The sequence below is a fragment of the Schistocerca piceifrons genome, chromosome 4 (genome assembly GCF_021461385.2).
Source record: "Schistocerca piceifrons isolate TAMUIC-IGC-003096 chromosome 4, iqSchPice1.1, whole genome shotgun sequence".
Taxonomy (NCBI): domain Eukaryota; kingdom Metazoa; phylum Arthropoda; class Insecta; order Orthoptera; family Acrididae; genus Schistocerca; species Schistocerca piceifrons.
The window spans coordinates 4574931-4602274 of NC_060141.1; the positions used below are offsets into that span (position 1 = coordinate 4574931).

Genomic DNA, 27344 nt, shown 5'->3' on the forward strand with positions numbered 1-27344 from the left:
TGATGGAGCTAGTATGATGTTTATGTGGGTTCCTGGCCACATTGGTCTAACAGGAAATGAGGCTGCTAATGCTGCTACCGAGGCTGCAGTCCACGTACCTCAGCCCACTAGTTCTTACTTGCCGTCTGATGATCTCTGTGTTGCCATCTGTCAGGAGGCGGTGTCCCTTTGCCATCACCACTGGTGCTCCCTTCACGGGAACGAGCTCTGGGCTGTTAAGCCTCTCCCAGCAGCTTGACCGACCTCCTCTTGGCCCTCTCGCCACGAGGAGATCATTTTAGGTAGGTTGCGCACCGTGCACTGTCTTTTTAGCCATCGCCATTTGTTAAATGGTGCTCCCACACCACTTTGTGCTCATTGCACTCGACCTTTGATTTTCTGCTATTTTCTTACGGAATGCCCTTTTCTTAACCGCTTACGTCTCAGTTTGTGTTTGCCGTCTGAGTTATCAGCCGTTTTAGTGAACGATGTGCGGGCTGTCAACCGTGTTTTACTTTTTATCCGTTGTAGCAATATGGTGAAGGCTATTTAATTTTTAGTTCCGTTTCTCTATGGCACATTTTATAAACGTTTCTCCACGTCTCTGTTTTTAGCTATCCTCTCTTGTGTCATTTGGGATTAATGTGTAGTTGTTTTTAACTCCTCTGTTTGGCTTAGTGGTCTACAGTTCTGATGTCGGCACGTTGTTTTGGCGCCCTAAGATAAAACGAACCCAAATCCAAAATTGTCTAATTATCATAGTTAGTGACATACAACTGAGTCAGACACGGAACCCTACACTGCGCCTAGAAAAAGAAAGGCCACACCTGGCAGCGATAGCACGGACGCCGGAGGTGAATGTTCGGGAGCCGGGCATCACTATTCCCACCAATGACAACACCCGTTGCGGCATCCTCACTGGTGGCGATGTGAGTGGAGTGATGGAGGGGGTATGGCCAGTGTATGTAGGACACAGACAAGAGTGATGCAGCAGTCATCAGGGACCACCCGAAGGTGACAACGAATCTGTCTGGCAAAATTTCACGGAGAACTTAAGACATGACAAATAGTGGACTCCCGAGAAGTCTAGAAGTCCCGTAAGGTCATGAGATGCAGCAGCTACACGTACACCTACATCTATAATCCGTGAACCACTGTGAAGTTCGTGCCAGGAGGATATGTCCCACTGTACCAGTTATTAGGACTTTTTTCCATTCCATTCCATTGACTTGTGGAGTGTGGGTGAATGATTGTTTGAATGCTGTAATTAGTCTAATCGTGTCCTCACGATCCCTGTGGAGCAATATGTAGGGTTTTGTAGCGTATTACCAGAGTCATCATTTAAAGCTGGTTCTTGAAACTTTGTTAGTAGTCTTTCTGGGGATAGTTTACATCTATCTTAAAGAGCCTGCCAAAGCCACCGTATGGTGTATGGTCGAGGGTACCCTGTACCACTGCTAGTCATTTCCTCTCCTGTTCCACTCATAAATAGAGTGAGGGAAAAACGAATTTCTATATACCTCCACATGAGCCCTGTCTGCCTCATGCGAAATGTACTTTAGCAGCAGTAGAATTATTCTGCTGTCAGCTTCAAGTACCGGTTCTCTAAATTTTGTCCGTAGTGTTCCTTGAACAGAATGTTGCTTTTGTGCTAGTGATTCCCATTTGAGTTCCCAGACCACCTACATAATACTTGTACGTTCTTCGAACCTGCCGGTAACATTCTTCGAACCTGCCAGTAACGAACCTAGGAGCCCGCATCTGAATTGCTTTGATGTCTCCCTTTAATCTGATGTGGTGGATGTCTTCCTTTAATCTGACGTGGTGCAGATTGAACAGTACTAAGCACTGTATCAGAGGAAAAGTTTGATATGGAAAGGATGGCAAAAGTAAGAGTATAAGTACTGTTGTTTGTTATTAGGTTTAATGCAAACAGAAGTAGGTTGCTGACCCTCAGCGAGGATGAGGTCAACATCAAGGAAAGTGGCATGGGATTCGGAATATTAGCATGTGAAATTTAATTGAGAGAACGTAAATGGAGTGTCCAAGGATTTTAACGGGTCAGGCTCACCACGAGTCCATATGTCAAAGATGGTATCAACATGTCCAAACCAGACCAGGGGCTGAAGAGTTAAGAATCTCGGGAAGGTCCCATCCGAGCTACCCGTGAAAAGGTTGGCATAGGAAGGAGCCATCGTGGTTCCTGTGGCTGCGCCCCTGATCTTTTTGTAGGTCTTCCCCGCAAAAGTATTTGTTGGTAAATATAAAGTTGATTAAGACACAGAGGAATTGACTGTGGATATTGATTGATATCAATGGTGCAAGTTGAAAATTTGTGACGGACCAGGATTTGAAACTGGGTCACCAGCTTCTCGGGCAGCTGCGCTGAGCTTTATGCCATCCAGGCACAGTGGTCTCCACATCTGCACAGACTACCCTAGCATGCCTCCTGTCAGACCCAAATTCTCAACTTATACCACACACTGCTGATGTAGTGCCTCTGCTCATTAGCCACGGTATCTGCCAGTTCCCGTACGAGTTTGATGTTGACGTGCATCTGCCCTGAAGGATTCATTGGCCTTTATCACCTTAATTATGTATATGGTGTCTGTTCTTTTGGACATGCCCACTGGCAGCTAATGTCTTAATTCCTTTGTGCCTTTATTGATTTTGGCTGTAGTATCAAAATAATGTCTGGTCTTGTGGACATTTCTGAAAGAACAGACACCACATACAAAGCTGATTAAGCTGAGCAGGAAAGACGTCATAGGTTTGCAATCAGGTGGAGAATCAGGAAATGTTCAGTGACAGATACACAATGTACATGGGGGATGTTGGTATGGAGGGAAGTGGCATCAGTAGTGTGGTAGAAGTGGGACAGGGACAGATTTCAGATAGTCTAGAAAAAGGTTACTGTCTTAATAGAGGAGCAAAGTCTCTTTACTATAGGTTCTGTGTTGATCAACTAAGGCAGATATATGTTTGGTGGGTGGTTTGAAGCGAGCAACTATGGGATGGTAAGGGTGATTATATTTGTGGCTCTTAGGAAGAAGGTAAAAGGTGGGGGTGCATGTTTTGGGTGGGTAAGAAGTTCTATAGATTGAGGTATGAGACCTAATGAGGGGTGTGAGATTTCAAGGACAGACTACAGGTCAGTTTGTATCACAAGGATGGGATTTTGATGGCAGATGCTGTATGTAGAGGTTGTGCTGCTAAGTGATATTTCCAATTGATATTACGTGTTGAGGAAATTAGGTCCTTGATTAAATGCAGGTTTAGGCCTGAAAGGGAGACACTGGGATAATACTGATAATTAAGGGGGAAGGGGGGGAGGAGGAGGAGGGGAGTGTATGTCGAGTGATTGAGAACACTATACTCCTGTGACTGGTTCTTGTGATCATCATCATTTTCTGGCGGGCAGTGTTGAAGGTCGGTGTGTGTTAAGAAGTTTGGCCAAACTTGGTTTGTAGCAGAGGAGTGGTGGTTGATGGTGTGGCTGTTTAGGGCGGTGGAGAGGGACATGAAGGGCAACACCGCAGTTGAGGTAGTTTAGGAGAAGGTGGGGTAGCTGCTTGGTGTGAAGTCTGACCTTTTGTTTCAGTTTGAAATTGGCTTGGCAGATGATACCCTCCAAGGAAATATGAGGGGGCAGATAACTGCTGGGTTTTGTAAAAGAAGGTAAGTCTGGTGGACTCGAAATTTGCAGATGAGGCACATAGGTCACAGATTAGCTGGGTAACTGCAAGAATTGCTGTATTTGAAACTGTAAAAGGGGCTGGTGTAGAGTAGGATTATGTCCAGAAACAGAGTTTCAGTGTTAGGCCTTCGGGGGTAACGCCCAGGGACAAGCAAGTTTCAAGAAACGGAATGTGGGACCTTAGTTTTGATAGTGCAAAAGCATGTTTTTGAAAGGACTGAATGTATAAGGGGTGTTAAAAAAGAAACGAGCCGGAGTCTGGAGTGCGCAAACCGGTGACAGGAGGGTAATATTATGGCACGTGTAACGAAGTGTGGTTCCAACCAGAGTGTGCAGTTTCACAGCCCATCACTAGAGGGCACGATGCACGTCACGTGACTATACAGAGCTAGCGGTAGTATGCATCGGTCGCCCAACACTCACAGTCCCATTGTAAACAGTGGCATGGAGGTGTCAAGAGAAGAGCAAAGAGGTGTTGTTAGTTTTCTGACAGTGGAAGGAGTAGGAGGAATGGATATTCGTCAACGAATGTCACAAGTGTAAGGCGAATACTGCATGTCCCTTGCTAGGATCGAGGCTTGGCACAAGCGCTTCAGGGAAGGACGGGTGTCGGGTGTCGTTAGCCAATGATGCGCGGTCTGGAGCACCACACTGCATTACCGATGACATCGTCCAGCTGGTGGATGCACTCATTACCCAGGACCGCTGAGTAACAGTGAAAGCCATAGCCGCCGTGGTCGGATTGAGCGTCAGAAGTGTTTACACCATCGTGAAGGAATGACTGCACATGCACAAAGTGTGTGTGTGTTGGGTGCCCCACAGTCTTGAACCACACCAGGAAGCATGTCAATTGGCCCACTGTCGTTCTCGTCTGCAGCGCTATGCTCGGGAAGGGAATGCGTTCCTGACACGAGTGGGGGCTGGAGACGAGTCACGGTGTCATCTCTTCGAACCAGAATCAAAACTGCAAAGTCTCCAGTGGAAGCATCCAGGGTCACAACCACCAAAAAAAGCCAAGGCCATCCACACAAGTGCAGGAAAGGCTATGCTGACGTTCTTCTTTAACCAAGATGGCCCCCTTATGATTCACTTCCTGCAGCACGGGACAACAGTGAATGCACAGTATTACTCGCAAACCTTGCCCACCCCTGCCAAGCGATCAAATCAAAACAAACAGGCAATCTCACCTGTGGTGTCATTCTGCTCCACGACAATGCAAAACCTCATGCGGCCAACACAGTTGTGGCACTCCTGCAGAAATTCAAATGGGAGGCCCTCGGCCACCCTCCGTACAGCCCGGACCTCTCTCCCTGTTATTATACCATTTTTGGTCCCTTTAAAAAGGCCCTTGGGCAAACGATCCACCTCGGACGATGACATCCAGCTGCACGTGCGGAACTGGTTAACGTTGCAGCCCCGGGAATTTTATTAGACAGCTATTCACCACCTTGGGTCACAGAACCAGGGTAAATACTTCTAACATACAGGTGCTGGTTTCTGTAGTTATGCCTCCAGCTCATTTCTTTTTGAACGCCCCTTATAATATGTAAATGAGGTCCATCATGACAAGAGAGAAGGCTTTGGAGTGTTGGGGATGGTAGGAGTGCCAAAAAAGGAAGAGAGGAGGAGGAAAATATGAAAAAAGGAAGGAAAGCAAGAGAAAAGATGGGAAAATCATAAAAATTTGCATGAAAATCGTGAGAACAGACAAGGGTTAACAAGAAATATCAATTGAATGAGAATTTATCACCAGAAAATTGGACACAACAATTCGAAAAAATTATTATGAGAAAAAAAGTGATTGGAAAAGTTGTGAAAACAGATGAAATTTTAAAAACGGTGCAGATGGAAAGAGGAAGATATTAGTGAAAACATAATCTATTGTGTTTGGCAAATAAAGCAACACAGGACAAGGTAGTAAAAGTTGATCATTGTGGTTTGTGAAAAACAACTGCAATAAAATGAATTATGTAGAAGCAAGGTAAGTGGAGGGTGGGAAAGAAAATTGCTGTCTAATTTGCAAATAAATTGGCGGAAGATGACCAGGAGAAGGACCTGTAGCGAACTTTAAACAAACAGTTGTTCACAAATTCATAAATAACCATGGACCGGTCAGTGTGCACAGAAATTGGTGATAGAAAAGATTTAGGCATAAGATGTTGGTCAACATAGATGGTACAGATAAATAGGCGAGCAAAGTAGTGCGTAAGGTCAGAAACAGATGATAGCTTGAACAAGGTAGATGACAACAAAGACTGGCAAGAGGGTTACATAAGAAAGAATTATGGCTGCATGAGCTAATATATCAACAAAAGTAATCAATATTTGACAGTATAGTATGATTGTGTGGATAAAAAAAATCGCACCATGTAGTCGCAGGAGAAAACATTTATAAAGGTATTGAAATTTGCAAGCTTTCGGAGCCAGTGGCTCCTCCTCCTGACAATAGATAGGGTTGAAGGGGAAGGAAGAGAGGTGAATGAAAAGGACTGGTGAGAGATTACTGGGAAACATTGTGCACGAATTAATAAGAACTGAAAGCTGAGTGCATTGTATGCAGTAGAGGTGTGGATGAGCAAAATATTTGTTTGAGATTCCACCTGTGACTCACTGATATTACGTTTATAGGGTACTATGTTTTTTGATTTTGTGAAGTTCAGAATTTTGCATTTATGAACATTTAATGCAAGTTGCCAATCTTTGCATTACTTGGAATTCTTATCAAGGTCTGTTTGAATATTTGTGCAGCTTTTTTCAGACTGTACTTCATTGTAGATGACTGCATCATCTGTGAAAGGTCTGAGGTTACTGTTAATACTGTCAACAAGGTCATCAATCCCAACACACTTCCCTGGGGCACATCTGATGTTACTTCTATATTTGTCAATGACACTGTATCCAAGATAATGTGCTGCATCTTTGCTAATAAAAAATTCTCAATTCAGTCACAAATTTTGTCTTATACCTCATACAATTGTATTTTTGACAATAAGTGTAAGTGTGGTACAGAACCAAATGTTTTTCAGAAATCGAGAAATACTGCCTCTACCTGACTACCTTGATCCATAGCTACAGTCTGCTGCTGGGCTCATTCTGTTCAATGTTGTGCTTGTACATATCTAAGGTTTTCTCTGAGCTCAGATAATGGGATGAAAAATGTAATAGGGCAACATGCCAAAGCAAGAACAACTAGCCTGTGGCACTTCCAACTTCTGCAAGGCAGAAGTGTGCCACCTCTTACATTTTTTGTGGTCAAATGACAAGTTACATGAGTAGGGTCAGCTACCCCTGAGTGGAGTGACAGACCTACAGATATGCTGTCACAGATATCAGTGTCCAGGTTGTTGACAAAACATCCCAGGAATCACTGTTAGGGCCTATTTTTGTGAAGTCGCAGCACTTTTGTTGTGGCTTCTGGAACAGTTATCGACTGTAGTACGTGAAACGATGGCTGTAACACTTCTTGAATAGTGGTGGTGTTCATAGTTTAAACTGAGTATTAAAACACTGATTTGGGACACCAGATGTAATTATGTATTACTTTTTTATAGTAAAATGCTAAGTAGTTAACACATGGTAGAGATTAAATGTTCACTCTTTTTATACTGTACTCAAGCTGATGCACACACACACGAGAGTACATATTAACATTTGTAAAGTTTTGTTGCTTTTCTGAAATCTTCATTTTTGTCTGTTTCACAGGTTTATTAGAAACAATGGATTTGACCAGTGAACTTGAATTACTTCAACAAAACCGTGCTATTGGGGGTCCAAGGCACCAACGACAGATCCTGGATATGTTCCAGGATATTCGGCAGGGTTTGGCTGATACTGTCTACTGTTGGGCTGCTCAGTGTGGACTTCCTCGTGAACCAACATTTCGGTTAGTGCATTGCAATTTCATCAAGGAAAGACATTTCTGTACAGTACCATAAGACATTTGGCAAGTTTCTAAATCAGCTTTTAGGAAGCTTGAAGTTAAATTATGCAAAACATAGTCTAAATAAATGTAATTTGCCTTGCACTCTTGAGACTGAGCCCCTTGCTGATTATTTCTTTTCTTATGCACCAGATAATATTCTTAATGTTACACAGGGGTTTTGTCTACAGTCTGGTTGGTCTTTTACTGTAAAATATTATGTTTTTTAGTTTGACCACAATATATAAGAAACAAATAGTAAAAATATATTACAGTTATTTTGTAATGTCTGTCTGTTACCCTGTATAAAAATTTATTATGCTATTTTGTCTATAATCGTACAAAGTTATCTCAATCTCTGATGTTCATATTTTGTCTTGCCTTAGTCATTTTATCTACGGCTTGTCATGACGGACAGTGCAGCTAATATTTCTTGCTCATAAAATATCAGAGAAAGATTTTCAGATAGTTTTTTTCTGACAGTGCTATTAGTTTCTCACTTTTTACTACCTATGCATGCTGTCTGTTCACTTATTGGTTTTTCCTCTTTGTTATACATAATATATTCCTAACATAGTTTGTGAAAGGTGTTACAAGCTGCGGAGAATTATAACGTTCATTCAAATGAAATCAGGTCAGTGCGTCTACCTTTGCCTTACACATAAGGTGGAACCATGTAACTGCAGGTATGGTGGCACCATCTATTGGTAGAGAGACTGACGCGTGTGCACAGTTTGGTGTTGTATAGTGCCAGTGTGGTTTCACACCGAAAAGAAGGTGCTCACACAAATTATCATCCACTACCGAACATGCAGGCTAGTAAGCAGGAACAGTGAGGAGTGATTGGAATTTTTGGTGGCAGAGGGAGTTAGAGGCCGTGAAATGTATCAGCGGATGAAGGCTGTGTACGGTGAGTACAGTCTGAGCCGTTCTAGTGTTGTGGAACGGTGCAAACGATTCCTAGAGGGGCGCGAGACACTGGAAGACGACGCTCGTTCTGGCAGACTCATTGTGTCATCACACTGGAAATTGTTGTGGAAGTGAATGCTTTAGTCTTAGACAACTGCAGAATCGCCATGGATGAGACCTCTAAAACAAGCTATTCGCCGTCATCGATTCACAACGTACGATGAAGTGTGTGACTGGGTCCAGGCCTGGATCCGACAGCAGCCTGCTAATTTCTTCAAGGGTGGAATCGACCGGCTAGTGTCGCAATGGGAGAAATGTGCCAACAGTTTTGGCAATTATTTTTGAGTATGTGTACTGTGTATAACTACATTTTTGAGTTAATAAAATCGTTACTATTACTTTACACTAGTGACCGGGTTTCATTTGAATGCCCCTCATACTTCTGAAGAGTTTTCCGTATTCTTTCTTAAAACATTGTCGCTCTTGTGTTTTCATTTGCCGTTGTATACATATCGCATATTCTGAATTAATTATCCGTTATACCGAAATTTTTGACAACATTTGCTGAATTAGTTAACAGGAAGTCAGGAGGATTGGGTTAAAATAAGTGGCAAGTCACCCAAAACAATCACTCTGAATGTGCACAAATATTGTAAGATTTTGCCAGAATATTTGTGCCTTTCCTGGAATAGCACCTTATTGGTGCTTTGATTCTGTGTGTGTCAGTGGCTGTGGGCACACCATTATTCAGATGTCAAACAGAAGGAACCATTGCTGTCAGTAACAATGGGAAACTAGAACCAGATTTCAGATGTACGAGGTGCTATCCAAAATTTTCAAGACTGGTACTGCCATCTGTTGAAAACCTTGCCTTTGGGCTAATGGTCACCATCACCCTCGAAGTAGTTCCCATCTGCATGTACACACCAGTCCCAGCACTTCTGCCACTGGTCAAACATTTTCTGGAAGTCCTGTTCTTTGAGGGTGTTTATTACTGCCAGTGGTGCTTCTTGAATCCTCCCTAGAGTGTCGAGCCGACGGCCTTTCAACTTGAGTTTCAGTTTTGTGAATAGCATGAAGTCGTAAGGTGCCAAATCTGGCGAGTAAAGTGGATGGGGTACAACTGCCATGTTGTTTTTTTGCCGAAAAGGTCCTGGTAAGCAAGGACGTTGTTGTGATGCAGCAGCAAGTTCCCTTGAGACCAAAGTTTGGGCCGTTGTCGCCGCACCTTTTCACGGAGCCATCGCAAAACGTCACAGTAGTATGTGGAATTCACCGTTTAGTTGGGTGGGGCAAATTCTTTGTGCACAATTCCCTTCGTATCAAAGAAAACGATGATCATGCTCTTCACTTTGCTCTTCCAGTGTGAGCATCATCTTCGACGTCTGTATGGCCAGCCCTGAACTGAGCATGCCACTCACACGCGTACGGCTCGTGCTCTGTCTCCCAAACACTTGTTCAATCATTGCAAGGGTCTCTGTAGCACTTTTTCCGAGATTCACACATAATTTGATATACAAGCACTGTTCTGTTCGCGGATCCAATGTAAAATCACCACAAATGGAAATCACTGTGGGCAAGCTACACGTCCTCCCAGCTGAATGCCACTCCGCACACTGACTCATCAGATATGCAGCTCTCGGCACCTAACGGTGCAAAGATCTACTACTCCTATAGGGTGTATACGACCCGGGACAACTGGGAAATCCGGGAAAAACCTGGGATTTTTTTCATCCGGGAGAAAACCGGGAAAAACCCGGGAATTGTTTACAATTCCGGGAATTTTTCATTGTTTTAGTTTTAAGTTAAATTTTTGTGATTTTGAGTGGTAAGAACCAATACTCTAACAAAGGATATTACTGTACCCCGCTACTGCAGAATAACACTGCTGCAACGAAACATGAACGAGAACAAAAAAAAAAGTAAAATAAACTTAAATTGCAAAGGAAATGTGCCGTATACAACAACAAAACACGGTGCTCATACAAGTGTCTGCCAACAGCAAAATGTGTCAAAGAATTTGGAAGACTATGCAATGCTTCATAACAACAAATTGCCTCCGATGAGCGTGACTTGACAACTGTTTAAATTAGATTCCTTTGAGCAGTTGCGGACGGGCTCTTGGGCATGCGTAGTTGAGTCTCATATTAGTAGTACCTTCTCCCGCTTCTTGTTACAGAAGTGTGGCTTGGTGCCACTACCTAATATTGCCCCGGATCGGAAATATAGTAACTCTGGGCCCAGATGCACAGAGCAGTCTGAGTTGTGGTGGGGAGGTGTGTCGTCTCCACGTGACCTGTGTTTATGTTCAGTGATTTTGTTGTTTCCTCTTCGTTTATTGCTCTCACGTTCAATGATAAAATGGATTTCTGTGACTGGGACATATCAAATGAATTACAATACGTTTGCATAATGACGGATGGCTAAAATATGTCATTAGTTTCAGATTTTATTTCCACCTTTCTGGCAGTCAAGGATTAATCGCCTTGCAGAACAATGAAGTAATCTTTGTCGGTTTGCTAAAGAGATTTGGCTTTTATTAATCTTTTCTGCTGAGGCAGTCAGTTTATTTGAAATGAACTGTTGAATTTCACACTGTTGGCTGGTTTCAACTGTTCGCTGATTTCAAGTGCACGTATGACATTATGCCGTAATAAAGAACCAAACATGAGATATTACAATACTGGTACTCCAAGAAAATTTACATCCGAATCTGGACATACGAATGTGCACTTTAAGCCGAATTATGCATTTTAGTATGGTTCACGAAATTCCGATGCTCTTGAAGTATCCTTTGATGTCTTGTTTCTTTTATGACCTAATGTAAGATCTTTTAATGTTTTACACGTATGAACATATGGCCTTCCTGCATCATCGCGCGGTGATGACTGTTATGTGGCGCTCTCTTGCAACTGCTAAAACGAACCTATTTCTAACAGGTAGCGGGAAAATATTGCGATCGGTGGTTTGAAAAGCGTTACGTACATTAAAAGCAAATATCCTTTTACGCAAGATGAACTATGTGCAAGAATGTACGATGAATTTCGTAAATAAGGAAGCGTTTGACTCTCATTTAAAAATCAACTTTTTGAGGACGGCCATTTAGAAGAATTTAGAGCTTAGAAGATCACACATGTACGTCGTTATTAAAAATTTTACTGGCACATTTGTGTGATGTATCTTAAAGTGTATCACGCGCAGAAAAGATCAACATTATATGTGGAAGCTTAGCTTCTCTTTCAGCTTATTAATCTTGGAGACCAATATTATATGTGAATGCTACGTATATTAATTTAAACCATTAACTTATTTGTATTTTCGCGCTACTTAAAAGTGATCTTGCTGTGGCTGACTACATCACATGTCCTAAACTGTTATAAGCTGGCGAGATCACGTTACATGAGTGATGAGTGGCTTACAAAAGCGCATTGCAATCTCGATTTCAATGCTTCGGAAAGTAACACGCGGTATTTGGTGGAATTCGAATTCATACCTTTGTAATATGAAAATATGCAGCGTACATATTGCTGGACATCAAAGGTGTTTCAAAACGTGTTTTTTTTTCCCCCTGAGTTTCGTTTTCTAAAGTGGTGGGAAATTCTACGTCGGTATATAATACCATTAACATTCAAAGGATTGATGAGTTTTACTGTGCCAAGGAATAGTATACGATCACTTAACATGGAAAAAGTGTATTTTCGCCCGGGAGAAAGTGTATTTTTAACCGGGAAATCCGGGAATTTTTTTTTCTTGTACACGTAGACACTCTGTCCTATTTTCCAGATAGCAGCATCTATCCCGAAAATTTTGGATTCCACCTCGAATGCCTTGATCATCTATTGTCGATGTTTCATTCCTTCAGCATATGGGCCTCGCAACCATGATAATTGTTTGATACCTGTCTGTTTTGGATTTAACCTGCTACCTACAACACATTACATTCAATTAATTTTTTATTAAAGGCCTGATTGAGACTAGTATGTGCTGTCTCAATCCTATAGTCTCAAATAACTTTCGCAGTTGGCACATTTTCGACTGCAGATGTGTGTTTTACATGATATTTCTTCTTCACCTTCACTGCAGGTATTGATGGGCACACCTCCATTCTGGCAAGGTCATTGAACACATTGTCCATCCATCTCGCTCTTGGTCAGCCATTCCTTCTGGTGGAATACCATCTCCCTTTTGTTCTGCTATACTCTTCATATGTCCTAACCAGTGAAATGTACAAGTTCCTGTAATACATGGTTATATTATTCTCCAGTGTTATGTCTGTCACAAGCTCTTAAGATTTTTCTCAGGATTTTTCTTCAGAGGCTCTTAGGTTGATAATGTTCAGATTTTGTCAGTTATTTAGCTAGTTAGTCACATGTTCCGTTTGTGTGCAACTGAATAAATCTAATTTTACCATTCTATTCATATTTTACTCTCATTTTTTGAAACACATCATCAGTGATGGATTTGCAACTGCTGCTCTACATGGGTGCTTGGTTTGCTGGTTTGAAAGCTGTTGTTCTGCTTCCAGTCTCTTAAAATTAAACTAGCACAGCATTGAGAATCTGACATTAAAATATGTTTTCATGTTCTCAGTTCTATGCTAATGCCATTTCGAAAGACTGAAAGCAGGACAGCAGCTTTAAAACCAACAAAGCAAGCACATATGTTGAGCAGCATCCACAAACCATGCCACTGGTGATGCCTTTCAAAAATAAAGGTGAAATACGTGTGGCATGATGAAATTGGCTTTATTCAGTTGCTCATAGACATAACTTCAACATATCACACACAACTTAGAAAATAGGACAACAGAAGTTAAAACCCTTAAGTTGTTTGCATCTGCTTCTTTCATTGTCCACACTTGTGACACACAAGGAAATAGGGTACTGTACTGCATCAAAAGGATAATTCACATGAGAAAACTGTAAAATAATGGGACAGCATTGCCGACAGTGATGAAAAGGCATTTTTATTTGTTTGTTGGTGGTACTAAGATGTTTATACCTTGAATTAAGTGCTGGGCACATTTTTGTCTAATAATTTTATAACTTTTAACTATGTTGTTGTTCACATAACTATAGAGTTCTTAAGTGTCTGTAAGTTTGCAAAATAGATGCTGTTTCCCTTGTGTATCCTTCTTTAATACATTATCTCGTATATGGTATTTGCTAATTCATCAAAATTGCGGTGTTTTGTAACTGTTGTCGATTTGAAGTGAATTCATATTTTACACATGTCTCTTTAACACACACACAGCTCTGTAATAGCCTAATTGACAAATGTATTCTTACTCAGTTATCAAGTCCAAAACTGTCATTAATCTTGGAAAATATTTATTCATTTGCAGTTTAATGGGAGTGCTTAAAAATTTGAAGATAGAAGATGATCCGGCAGGAGGAATTGACAGTGTTACCTTAGCTTTAGAAATGGCCTTACTATATGCTGTGGATCTTAGCATTATTCAGAAACGTGAAGATGGTGAGGGTATGTTATCTAACCTGTGTGGTGCAGTGTATGTTCTGTAACATTGCTTTACTACTTTGCCCATAAATGTAACCAGAAAGCGGGCACCTCGACCACTTCGGCTATACGTGCACGTGCTACCTTCCGTACGGACTACGATATAAGGATACAGACAGTGAGACGTGGAAGTCTGGATCGATGTGGGGAGTGTGTATGGATAGCTGAAGTGGTTAAGGTGACCACTGGCAATAAGCAGGAAATGTGGGCTCAAGTCTCAGTCCGGCACAAATTTTCGTATGTCACATCTGTACCTAATACAGCTGACATCAAGGAATTCGCAATCATCGAATTAATTTTGAAAATATTTCTTTAAGCTGTGGCTCGTTAACAGTGTCCGTTCTTTCAGATATGAATGTAAGTGATCAGAAAGAGTGAGATAATTAATGAGATTGAGAGTGAATTTTTGAATTGGAATGTGAAAGCCTAAAATGGGAAGTTTGTATTAGAGTTTTGTGAAGAAACTCCTAATATATTTAAAGGTCTGTATCCGTAGTTAGTGTGCATAGTATTACAAGTAATGTCTCTCTTAGACAACAGCACATTAAAATGAAAATGAAGAAATATGCAAGTAATGGTTCATACATTTCTTAGCTGTATGAAACTTTCAGTGTTGGAACTACAATTTTGTGACAGAAGTGAATTGTGACTGGCATTAGTAGGTTCGATAGTGAGTGATGTGTGTTGATGAGAATGTCGTGGACTCAAGAGGGTGACAGTTCAAACCCCCATCCAGATTTAAGTTTTCTTTTGTTGTCTAAATCACTTCAGTCAAATACTTCCATGGTTCCATGAAAAGGTAGTGTTGAGTACCTACCTTGTCCTTGCCCTATTCCGAGCTATCACTGCCTCCAGTCAGAATCACAATTTTATTCTCTCATTATGTACGTACATAAATAATTGATTTAAAGTACAGGAGACTCATCAATATAAATACTGTACCTGATACTCATACAGTGAGTCAAAAGAGACTAAAATTAATCTTAATTTACAAAAAATCATTACAGCTGTATTTCTTTAATCTACAAAGAAATAATCCTCATTTCTATGCTAAGATGATGTGTAATTTTGTCTTCAATATACCTAGTCCCATAAACTGAAAGTTTTTCACTTTTATTTTCTACAAAGTATTAATAGCCATGTATTGAGGGGTCTGGGAGTGGAGGTATGATCTATAAGATGGTAACATGAAATTATCTTTGGTTTACGTGTCGTATATATGTTGAAAATTGTTCCATATAAATAATTCTGGATTGGTACGGAGAAAGATAAATGGTTCATAAATGTAAATACATAGATTAATTAAAATTTTTAGGTCCCTGAATAAAGGTCTCTATAAATCTCAAGGCTTAATATTACACGCACGTTTCCAGTAGTAGTTCTGTGGAGTGATAATATTGTATTTACACTACTAGCATTCCCCCACAAAACTTTCCATATCTTACAATAGATTTAAACTAGCTGTGGTAAACAACTTTCCAAGTGTCCATGTCGTGTAAAGGACAATCTTGTCATTGCAAATGCAAGACTGTGTGGCTTGTTTGCCTAGTAGCTTACATGAGAACATCAGGACAATTTTTTCCTTTAAATATCCCAGGAATTTGACAGAACCTGCTTCCCTATGTTCCTAATTTTTATTAGCTCAGATGATTTTGATTGTTTTGTGACGGCTCCCAAACTCAAGGTCCTCGGTGGTACTTTTGGGGCAACCACCACAAATTGTATAAAGCGGGGGTAGTGACCAGCATGTAGGTACATCTGTTGGCCGAAAAATAATTAATGACAAGAACTGTGCCAGCTAGAATGAAGAAATAACTTATCTTTATTTCTGACGAAACGTGCACCAGCAATACAAGTCCAGGTAATATCCAAGAGTAATCCGTGTACTGAGCCTAGTCGAATACAGTAGCAGATCACACGCTGCAATGGCTACGCTATAAACTCCATGAAAGTATAGCAATGGACAATCGACAATACACTGTCAGTTTCGGGGACAGCACTCCTCCTTATGTGCAAAAGGCACAGGGTGGTGCGTACCCGAGCTCAGCCGTGGCGCGACCTCTTCTGTCGGCGGTAACGCCCTGAGACGCCGACGGCCGCGACAGGAACTGTGGCCAGCGATGTCACGGCCAGGGCGCGCGCGTGTGCACGAGTTGGTTGGTTGGTTGGTTGGTTGGTTGGTTGGTTGGTTGGGTCTGTGGATACAACATTCCTCCCACCCTGAAAGGCCACCAAGACGTCACATGCTGCAAGGGCCTGACGACGAAGGGGGGTGGGGCTACTGTGAGGCGATGGGGAGCCAACGTAGCGAGGCTGGGGGTCATCCCGGCATTCGCCCTGCACTGGAGCTGGAACCAGCCGAAACAGCCCCAAGGACGCAACTCACAGCAGCCACGACGGACCCAACTAATGCGCCCCGACACTCGAAGACGACGGGGATGTAGCCTCGGGTAACGGTGATGATGACCCATGTGAAGTGGAGGCGATGGAGGTCCGGGGGGACCAGCTTTGTAGGATGGAACGATGGCTGTAACGGCTTATGGTCCATCACAAGAAAAAATTTCGTGTCATACAAGTATTCGTGGAACTTTGTTACTCCATATATGATGGCTAAGGCTTCCTTCTCAAGTTGGGAATAGTTCTGTTGTGTGGGGGTGAGCAATTTGGAAGCAAAAGCTATTGGACGATCAGCTGATCCTACAACACTGCACCTAACCCATAGGATGAAGCGTCCACAGCGAGAACAGCTGGTTTAGAAGGGTCGAAATGTACAACGCAACGATCACTCGACAGTGCTGTTTTCAATTTCTGAAATGCCACTCGGCATTCGGCCGACCACACAAACGGAACGTTGCACTGACGTAATCGGTGCAAGGGGGCAGCTATTTGCGCAGCATTGGGTATGAACCTATGATAATAGGTAATCTTGCCTAACACAGATTGCAACTCCGACAAGTTCTTAGGCAAAGGAAGGCCAGCAATGGCACGAAGGTGCGACTGCGAGGGATGTACACCTTGTGCGTTGATAACGTGTCCGAGATATTCTATTTCCGTACGAAAAAATACACACTTTTCCTTGTTCACTCTGAGCCCTGCTTCCGACAACACTGTAAATGAGCGACGCAAATTCTGCAAGTGTTCCTCTGGAGTACGACCGGCAACCACAATGTCGTACGGATAATTTGAGCAAGAAGGTACTTTGGCAGTCAGTTGCGACAAGTAGCGCTGAAAAATGGCAGGAGTGGGGGAGCTGCTGGAGGGGAGTCGCAAATATTTAAAGAGACCCAAGGGAGTGTTGATCACAAAAATGTCCCGGGACGGTTCAACTAAAGGAATTTGCAAATATGCATCCCGCAAATCAGTCTTGCAATGGTATCGGCCCGTGCCTAGTTTGTCCATTAATTCCTCAGGGCGAGGGAGAGGATAGCTATCGACAATTGTCTGTGGATTCACTGTACTCTTGAAGTCCACACACACACACAAGGAACCTTTGGGTTTCTTTAGTACAACTAAAGGGGAGGCCCACTGACTGGCACTGATGGGCGCAATGACTCCCTCATTTTGCAAAGAACGAAGTTCTTCTGCGACTTGGTCACGCAATGCGTGAGGCACTGGTCTTGCTTTGCAAAAACGTGGGCGGGCGTTATCCTTCAGCGTGATGTGTGCAACATAATCACGTACGCAGCCCAAACCACTGCCAAACAGTTCAGGGAACTCTTCTCAAAGAGGAACAACAGCATCAGGAGTAGGACATTCACTAACAGCTAACACATGGTCCTGGATGCTGAGGCCAAACAAATCAAAGCAGTCCAGTCCAAAAATATTTTCACACGGACGTGTGGCGACAACGTGCAATTGAATTGTCCTGGTCCCATAATGGAATTGTGCTGGCATGCTACATGTACCCAGTACTATAATACATTCGCCACTATATGCCGTAAGCGGAGCAGAAGGTTGAGCAAGTTTAGGCTTCCCTAGCAATTCGTACACCCGACTATTTATCAGTGTAACGGAAGAGCCTGTATCCAACTGAAATTTCACACTATGTGAAGCAATGTGCAACTCAATGTACAATTTGTTCGCCCGGCGTTGCACAGAGGGCGGCAAAGCACTATTAACTACAGTGACACTACTATGCAAACCATTTGCTTGAACACTGTCGTCAACACTGTTGTCTTTAGAACTAATAGCATGGACAGAATGTGCCTGTCCAAAATCACGAGAAGCAATTCAGTTCCATTTACGCTGTTGGCACACGGATTGTACATGTCCAAGCCGTCCACAATTGTAGCAAGAATAATTACGCGATGGGCAATTTTCGCATTTGTGACGCACATGACACTTCGGGCATGATTTCAAAGGTGCCCGCAAAGAAGCAAACTGTCTGTTTTGACGCAAAAGCTGTTGGCGGGGACGCGAGCTACTTCCACCTTGCTGATTGGGAGCACGTGGTGTGCGCGGCAACTGCACCTGTTGACGGTTGGTCTGTTGTATACAATGTCCGTCCGACACGCGACAAACGGTAGGCAAGTCAAAACTATTTTGAGCACTGTCACATGCATCTCTACTCTCCAAGATAGCTACGACTTGGTCTAGAGAGGGATCGGGGATCCACAAAAAGGTTAGGTGGACGGCGGACTGGATCAGACTCTGAATGTGGCTCTCCAGCAGGGATACGACTTCCTTAAATCCTGCCCTGAAATGAGATCCATCTTTCATGATATCCTCCCCTCTCCACCAAGAGTATCTTTCCGCCGTCCACCTAACCTTCGTAACCTCTTGGTTCATCCCTATGAAATCCCCAAACCACCTTCCCTACCCTCTGGCTCCTACCCTTGTAACCTCCCCCGGTGTAAAACCTGTCTCATGCACCCTCCCACCACCTCCTACTCCAGTTCTGTAACCCGGAAGGTGTACACGATCAAAGGCAGAGTCACGTGTGAAAGCACCCACGTGATTTACCAATTGACTTGCCTACACTGTGAAGCTTTCTATGTGGGATTGACCAGCAACAAACTGTCCATTCGCATGAATGGACACAGGCAGACAGTGTTTGTTGGTAATGAGGATCACCCTGTGGCTAAACATGCCTTGGTGCACGGTCAGCACATCTTGGCACAGTGTTACACCGTCCGGGTTATCTAGATACTTCCCACTCACACCAACCTATCAGAACTCCGGAGATGGGAACTTGCCCTTCAATATATCCTCTCTTCCCGTTACCCACCAGGCCTCAACCTCCGCTAATTCCGAGTTGCCGCCCCTCGTACATCACTTGTCACTCTACAACATCTTTGCCTCTGTACTTCTGCCTCAACTAACATCTCTGCCCAAACTCTTTCTCTTTACAATGTCTGCTTGTGTCTGTATATGTGCGGATGGATGTGTGTGTATATATATATATATATATGTGTGTGTGTGTGTGTGTGTGTGTGTGTGTGTGTGTGTGTGTGTGTGTGTGTGTGCGTGTGTGTGTGTGTGTGCGTGCGTGTGCGTGCGCGCGCGTGCGAGTGTATACCTGTCCCTTTTTCCCCCCTAAGGTAAGTCTTTCCGCTCCCGGGGTTGGAACGACTCCTTACCCTCTCCCTTAAAACCCACATCCTTTCGTCTTTCCCTCTCGTTCCCTCTTTCCTGACAAAGCAACCTTGGGTTGTGAAAGCTTGAAATTTGTGTGTGTGTATTTGTGTGTTTTTTTATTGTCTCCTGTCAACATACCAACCCTTTCGTTTGGTAAGTAATAGCATCTTTATTTTGAGATATATTTTTCCCACGTGGAATGTTTCCCTCTATTATATTCATATCATTAATTTGAGCCCAACAATTAAGTTTGTTATTGTCAGTGTTGCATTTCGAAATCTGTCCTGTCATCTTACTTTCTCTTTTTGTTTGTGCAAGTAGTTTCACTTTGTATTCACCTTTCCCTTTTTAAAAATCTCCCAATCCGAAACCTCTGTCCTATCCAAAGGCCTCACCTTCAGCCCTACTCCCTGATTCAACCAAACAGCCCTCGTCAAAGATTTACTGTCCTACACTCGTACAATCTGCTGGAAATATCACTTTGCCATGAAGAAAAATAATCCTAATCCTACTCCTAATGATCCAACTCCCCAAGACACCATCCAAATTGAACCCTGCCTGGAACAGTTCCGTCCTCCGTCACAGCGTGACCCACCTCCTCTTCCTCAAAATCACCCTCTCCAAACCTTCCAGGAATTTCTCACTTCCAGCCTTGCCTCTCAATCCTTCTTGAAAAACCTTAATCCTTCTCCCAACATCACCACAGCTGAAACCCAGCTATCCGTGATCTGAAGGCTGACCGATCCATCGTCATTCTTCCGCTGGACGAGGGTTCCATGACCATGGTACTTGATTGTCGGGAGTATGTGGCTGAGGGACTGCGTCAGCTTTCAGACAACACTACATACAAAGTTTGCCAAGGTAATCCCATTCCTAATGTCCAGGCAGAGCTTCAAGGAATCCTCAGAACCTTAAGCCCCCTACAAAACCTTTCACCTGACTCCATCAACCTCCTGACCCCACCGACACCCCGCACCCCTACCTTCTACCTATTTCCTAAAATTCACAAACCCAATCATCCCGGCCGCCCCATTGTAGCTGGTTATGAAGTCCCCACAGAACGTATCTCTGCCTACGTAGATCAACACCTTCAACCCATTACATGCAGTCTCCCATCCTTCATCAAAGACACCAACCACTTTCTTGAACGCCTAGAATCCTTACCCAATCTGTTACCCCCGGAAACCATCCTTGTAACCATTGATGCCAGTTCCTTATACACAAATATCCCGCACGTCCAGTTCCTCGTTGCGATGGAGCACTTCCTTTCACGCCGATCACCTGCTACCCTACCTAAAACCTCTTTCCTCATTACCTTAGCCATATTCATCCTAACCCACAACTTCTTCACTTTTGAAGGCCAGACATACCAACAATTGAAGGGAACAGCCATGGGTACCAGGATGGCCCCCTCGTACACCAACCTATTTATGGGTCGCTTAGAGGAAGCCTTCGTGATTACCCAAGCCTGCCAACCCAAAGTTTGGTACAGATTTATTGATGACTTCTTCATGATCTGTACTCACAGTGAAGAACAACTCCAGAATTTCCTCTCCAACCTCAACTCCTTTGGTTCCATCAGATTCACCTGGTCCTACTCCAAATCCCAAGCCACTTTCCTTGACGTTGACCTCCATCTGTCGAATGGCCAGCTTCACACATCCGTCCACATCAAACCCACCAACAAGCAACAGTACCTCCATTTTGACAGCTGCCACCCATTCCATATCAAACGGTCGCTTCCCTACAGCTTAGGTCTTCGTGGCAAACGAATCTGCTCCAGTCCGGAATCCCTGAACCATTACACCAACAACCTGAAAACAGCTTTCGCATCCCGCAACTACCTTCCTGACCTGGTACAGAAGCAAATATCCAGAGCCACTTGCTCATCCCCTCAAACGCAGAACCACCCAAAGAAGAACCCCTAAAGTGCCCCACTTGTGACAGGATACTTTCCGGGACTGAATCAGACTCTGAATGTGGTTCTCCAGCAGGGATACGACTTCCTTAAATGCTTCCCTGAAATGAGATCCATCCTTCATGAAATCCTCCCCACTCCACCAAGAGTGTCTTTCTGCTGTCCATCTAACCTTCGTAACCTCTTAGTTCATCCCTATGAAATCCCCAAATCACCTTCCCTACCCTCTGGCTCCTACCCTTGTAACCGCCCCCGGTATAAGACCCGTCCCATGCACCCTCCCACCACCACCTACTCCAGTCCTGTAACCCGGAAGTTGTACACGATGAAAGGCAGAGCCTATCAGAACTCTGGAGATGGGAACTTGCCCTTCAATATATCCTCTCTTCCCGTTACCCACCAGGCCTCAACCTCCGCTAATTTCAAGTTGCCGCCCCTCGTACATCACTTGTCACTCTACAACATCTTTGCCTCTGTACTTCTGCCTCGACTGACATCTCTGCCAAAACTCTTTGCCTTTACTGTGTGTGTGTGTGCGTGTGTGTGTGTGTGTGTGTGTGTGTGTGTGTGTGCGCGCGTGCGCGTGCGCGTGTATACCTGTCCTTTTTTCCTCCTAAGGCAAGTCTTTCCGCTCCCGGGATTGGAATGACTCCTTACCCTCTGCCTTAAAACCCACATCCTTTCGTCTTTCCCTCTCCTTCCCTCTTTCCTGACGAAGCAACCTTGGGTTCAGGGATACACACAATCTAAAAAAAAATAGCCTGAACCATCTGTGGTTGCAACCCTTCCTTCCAAAGTGACCTCATATCTGTTCAAATTCTGCTAGTCTACAGCCCTCACCAACCTAGCTCTAAACAACCATGTAAATCAGGCCCCAACCCTCTTGTATCTCTTCTTCATTCCTAAAATTCTCCTTCTCTTCATTTCCAAATTCCTGTGTTCAATCTTTCACATTGAAACTCCCCCCCCCCCCCCCCCCCCATCCCCTGAAACAAGAGTAACATGCACACATTGCCACCTCAATAACTTTTCGAACCTAGTCACTCCCTACTTCCATCTTGCATTACCGCTATCCTAACCCTCTCCAAGAGCCTCCAACCATCCCCCACATCCCCTCATAGCCGAAAAGTCCTGTCTTGCAGACCTACTGCATATACCTTACCCTCAGAAACTCCTTCCCACCACCATATGGAATCCAGAACCTAAACAGACCCAGAACGCAGTCATGAATCTGTCTTCCAAAAGTCTCTGTCCCACAGAAGCATCAGCTATTTCCAAAGACCTTATAGTCTGCTCACTCCAAAATGGAACCATACTGGACTTGTTAAAGACCTTTTCTACTGGAAACACTTTTTTGTCACAAACCCTACCACACTCAACCCAAAACCAATATTGAACCTTGCCCAAGTCCACGACTCCATTCAGTCTTGATCTACACACCACTGCTCCCAAAATCAGCCCCTGATAATATTCCAGAATTTCTTAACCTCAAACTTTGGCTAAACATTATCCCCCAAATCTCTCAATGTGAGGACTTAACCCTACATCCCCGGAAAGAACCACAGTGCACCACCTAAAACCTAATCAGGACCTTATAATCCTATGTTCCAACAAATGCTTCACTGCTGTGGTATTGATCTGCTGGTATTACCTGGCAGAGGAGACTACACTAGCTGTCAGGTCCTTGCACCTACAAATCCTGCCACAACCCGAACAGCATCTCCTGTCATTTCTCAAATCGTAATGTCAATTGAAGAACCTCTCTCCTAAGTGTGTCTGTCTCCACACTTGTACCATTCCCCGCACTACTTCTTCGTGCTTCGTGAAGTCCATAAACCCAACAATCCAGGATGTCCCATTGTATCCAGTCACTGTGCCTCCACAGATAGAATCTCTGCTCTCGTGGACTTGCCCTCCTATATAAAAGACACCAAACATTTCTTCTGCCAACTCTTCGCAGTTTGTTTGTTTACCACATGGTGCCCTGCTTGTCAATATTGGCGCAACCTTCCTCTAGACTAACATCCTCAATGCGCATAGTTTTGCATTGAATATGACTCCAAACCTACAACATCCTTCCTGGTCACCATTACTGATGATATTCTCACCCAGAATTACTTCTCTTCTGAAGGCGTCACCTACAAACAGATCTCTGGTACAGGAATGGGCACCTGCACGGCATCAGCCTACACCACCCTATTCATGGGCCATGTAGAGGAATCCTTCCTAATCACCCGGAACCCCAAGCACCTCACCGGGTTTTAATTCATTGATGACACCTTTGTGATATGGATTGAAGGTTGGGACACATTCCTACTGAAATTCAACAACTTTCTCTCTCATTTGCTTCATCTGGTCCTCCTCAACCCAACAAGCCACTTTCCCTAATGGTTGGCATCCACCTCAAGGATAGCTACCTCAGTACCTCCATACACATCAAACACACCAATCACTAGCAATATCTTCATTTTGACAGCTGCCATCCATTCCATATCAAAAAGTCCCTTCCATACAGTCTTAGCCACCCACGGTCATCACACCTATCTAGTTCATTCAATATCAAACATTTTTTAAATGCCTGTTGCACAGTCTGATTTGGAACATACTACCACGGATAATCAATCCATTGGCGCACTTGTGATAAACTTGCTCATTTTATACGTCCTGTTGGTGTCAGTTGTCTGTCATTTCTTGAAGGCCAGTCTGCATACATGCATTTAAGCATGGTTTATTCAAACAGACGTCAAATAGTTCGAGAATTCATGTCATCCTACCTGAAGTTACTGCCAATTTTGCTTTACTGTAAGTGTTGTAAGGCCTACGTATGCATGTAACACTAGCAGAAATTACAAACCAATCATTGCACCAGGATGACAATCCTGTACAAGCCTAATACATTCCAGCACAATGTCGTCTGAAAACCAGCCATTTTCATTTGCTATTACAATTACAGTTTTGGGAAACACTCCTGATTTCAGTAAAGTCTTCCACCTGAAAACTATGAATGGGGGTAATTTACGTTCATGAGCTGTGTGAGCAAGTATAATGGGACATACATTGTGTTTTTCATCTGCTGGTGTAAGAATACTTACCTTTCTTTTCTCTGGTGTTCACTGTATAATTTGGCAGTGCGTCAGAACACATGGGTCAGCATTACGTAACGGGCAGTGGTTTTCAGTTCGCCACCTGATATGAAGTGCTGAAATTCCACAAGTTTTTCTCCATAATTTTTTGGCAGCTTCTGCGCAATTGAAATTCACCTCCGAAGTGAAGGACCGCAGCGTTTCATAAAATGATCAATCGAGTTGCGGCTAGAGCCCTACGGTCTTGAGGCAGTGGTAACACTGGTCCCCGTCAGATCACCGAAGCGAAGCGCTCTCGGACTGGGCTAGCACTCGGGTGGGCGACCATCCGGTCTGCCGAGTGCTGTTGGGAAGTGGGGTGCACTCAGCCCTTGTGAGGCAAATTGAGGAACTACGTGATTGAGAAGTAGTGGCTACGGTCTCGTAAACTGACATATGGCTGGGAGAGTGGTGTGCTGACACATGCCCCTCCAGATGCGCATTCAGTGATGCCTGTGTGCTGAGAATGACATGGCGGCCGATGTCGACTGTTGGACCTTCGTGGCCCGTTCAGGCGGAGTTTAGATTTTAGTTGCACTTGAGCAGTTTCATGTGCTTTAATTTTTAATTTCAGCATTCACAGGCAGGCATTGCTGACACTGTTCCTTAACAAACTCGTTCAAAATTACTTCAAGAGCATGATATCGGCCGCATTGTGGCCCACTAACGACTTGATTGCTACAGGAACATTGAAATAATTTGTCTCTTTGGAGTCGGCCATCATCTGACGTTGCTCTTATCAGATGATATCACATTAAACACCTTTCAGCTGTCAGTTTTCAGCCTTATTTTATTGGGGAACCATTTTCAGTGTTTTACTACGCCATCTTTAGGCCCCTGACCGACGTGTAGGAATAATCTATCTCACTTGTGGTCAAAACAGGGGCCAGCAATACTATTATTAGTAGACGCTTGTTTCAGTGACCATTTCAACCATCGCCTGCCTACTGTTCAGGTGATGACTGAAGTGATCACTGTAGCAAATATCTACTAATACCAGAATTGCTGGCCCCTGTTTTGATCACAAGCGAGGCCGATTACTCCTACACGTCAGTCAGGGGCCTGAAGGTGGCGTAGTAAAACGCCGAAACTGGTTGCCTAATAAAATAGGGCTGAAAGGTGTTTAATTTGACATCCTCTATTGAACATCAGAGTCCCGCAACCATCGCTAAAAAGATGGACGTAGAGAGACTTGCTCTTACCAATCCTGTATTGCAGACGTGCAAGCACTATTAGAACTTTTTCCACAAAAGAAATAACTTCCTTCTCTAGGCCCTATAACGAAAGTGCTTCATTATGGTTCACTAATGCAAGCTTTCACAAAATTTTTACGAAACAATGTGTGAAATCAGGATGAACCACAGCTTACCAACTCCTACAAGAATCCTAAAGCCTTATGCATTGTTGGTATTTATGTACAGAATTTTATTTTTGTTGTTGCGAATATTTGAAAGGTTGCTGCATTTGAAGATGAGCAATACTGAAATTCTGTTTCCTTCATTGGATGAAGTATTAAAATCCAACAGTCAAAATTCTAAAAAAAGTAGACTCGTCTTCTCCCCTCCCTGTGCCCCCCTCTCCCTCCTCCTCAAAAGGTTTATCGCCAATATATATCTTCCCGCCGACAAAGCTTGCATGTGTAGCACTGCTTATATGCAATGGCAAAAGGTAGTTGTGGCAGCTCCTAGCACCAGTTTTCAGAAGTTCTAATAGTTGTGTACTCAATTCTCAGCAACAGGCAGTGTTTTGAATCCTGAAAATTGGAAAAATGTCCGACTTAGATTTGTGTATGTACAGTAATTTGAATTTTTACATTTTATGGACAACATCCGAAAAATTGGATTTTTACAGGTGATCATTGAAACAAGAATAAAATTGTTATCTCAGTGGTGATGTGACTTGTGTGTTACATCCTCTCATCTGGAAATGATATTCCAGGAGCTCAGTGGGAGAGCTCGTTTAGAGTTTGGAAACTGGGGCAAATTGAAACTTTGAGCCAGTCTGCGAGTTGTGCTCGAATACCACTATTAGTAGGGTGCTGCTGGCAAAAGAGAAGGATCCGAGAGCACATCACGGTGTAATGCGTAATTCTAACGTGTTGCTGATGATTTAATTTATTTCTGTTAACGAGACATTTGGCAATTGTAGATAGAGTATAGATAATGATATGAGTAAAGAAAGCTATGTTGAGCAATAGATGGGGATGTAAAAAATGGCCTGATATTCTAAAATGTGTGTGGTCACTTGGTTTCTGGTATGTAGTGAGGAAACCAATGAAAATATAAATTAACTGCTATTAAAAGCATTCACTCTCACTGTTACTAGTGTACTAATAAAAAATCTCGATTATTTATGTTTTACGATTTTTGTTTTCCTGCATCTTTTACCCCACATTACCCCAAATAATCAGTATACTGTACTAGTAAGAAAGCTAGTTAAAGTTTCATTATGGTTTATTCTCCACATGCATAGCACCACACGTGTTGCATTGTCATAAAAATATTGGTCAGCCATTCTGTCTTTTTGTAATTTTACAGTTTTCTCAAGTGAATTTTGTTTCTCATACAATACTTGGTTCTCACATTTCTGTAACGGATTTATTACTTAGGTGTAAACTCATAGTTTTGTGTTCCTTATTGTTACACAATTAGTTACCTTCTCGGGACGATTAACGTGTGGCGGGACTAAATGCTTTCATATCGTTCA

At 43.2% G+C, this 27344-nt stretch overlaps 1 protein-coding gene across 1 annotated transcript in view; it reads left to right on the plus strand.

Moving 5' to 3' along the window:
• LOC124795177 (nuclear pore complex protein Nup205-like) overlaps positions 1–27344 on the plus strand; it is a 295244-nt gene that overhangs the window by 72300 nt on the left and 195600 nt on the right. Inside the window, exons 5-6 of the mRNA XM_047259077.1 lie at positions 7379–7559; positions 13849–13985. Coding sequence (XP_047115033.1) covers positions 7379–7559; positions 13849–13985 — 318 coding nt within the window. The remainder of the gene's footprint in view (positions 1–7378; positions 7560–13848; positions 13986–27344) is intronic.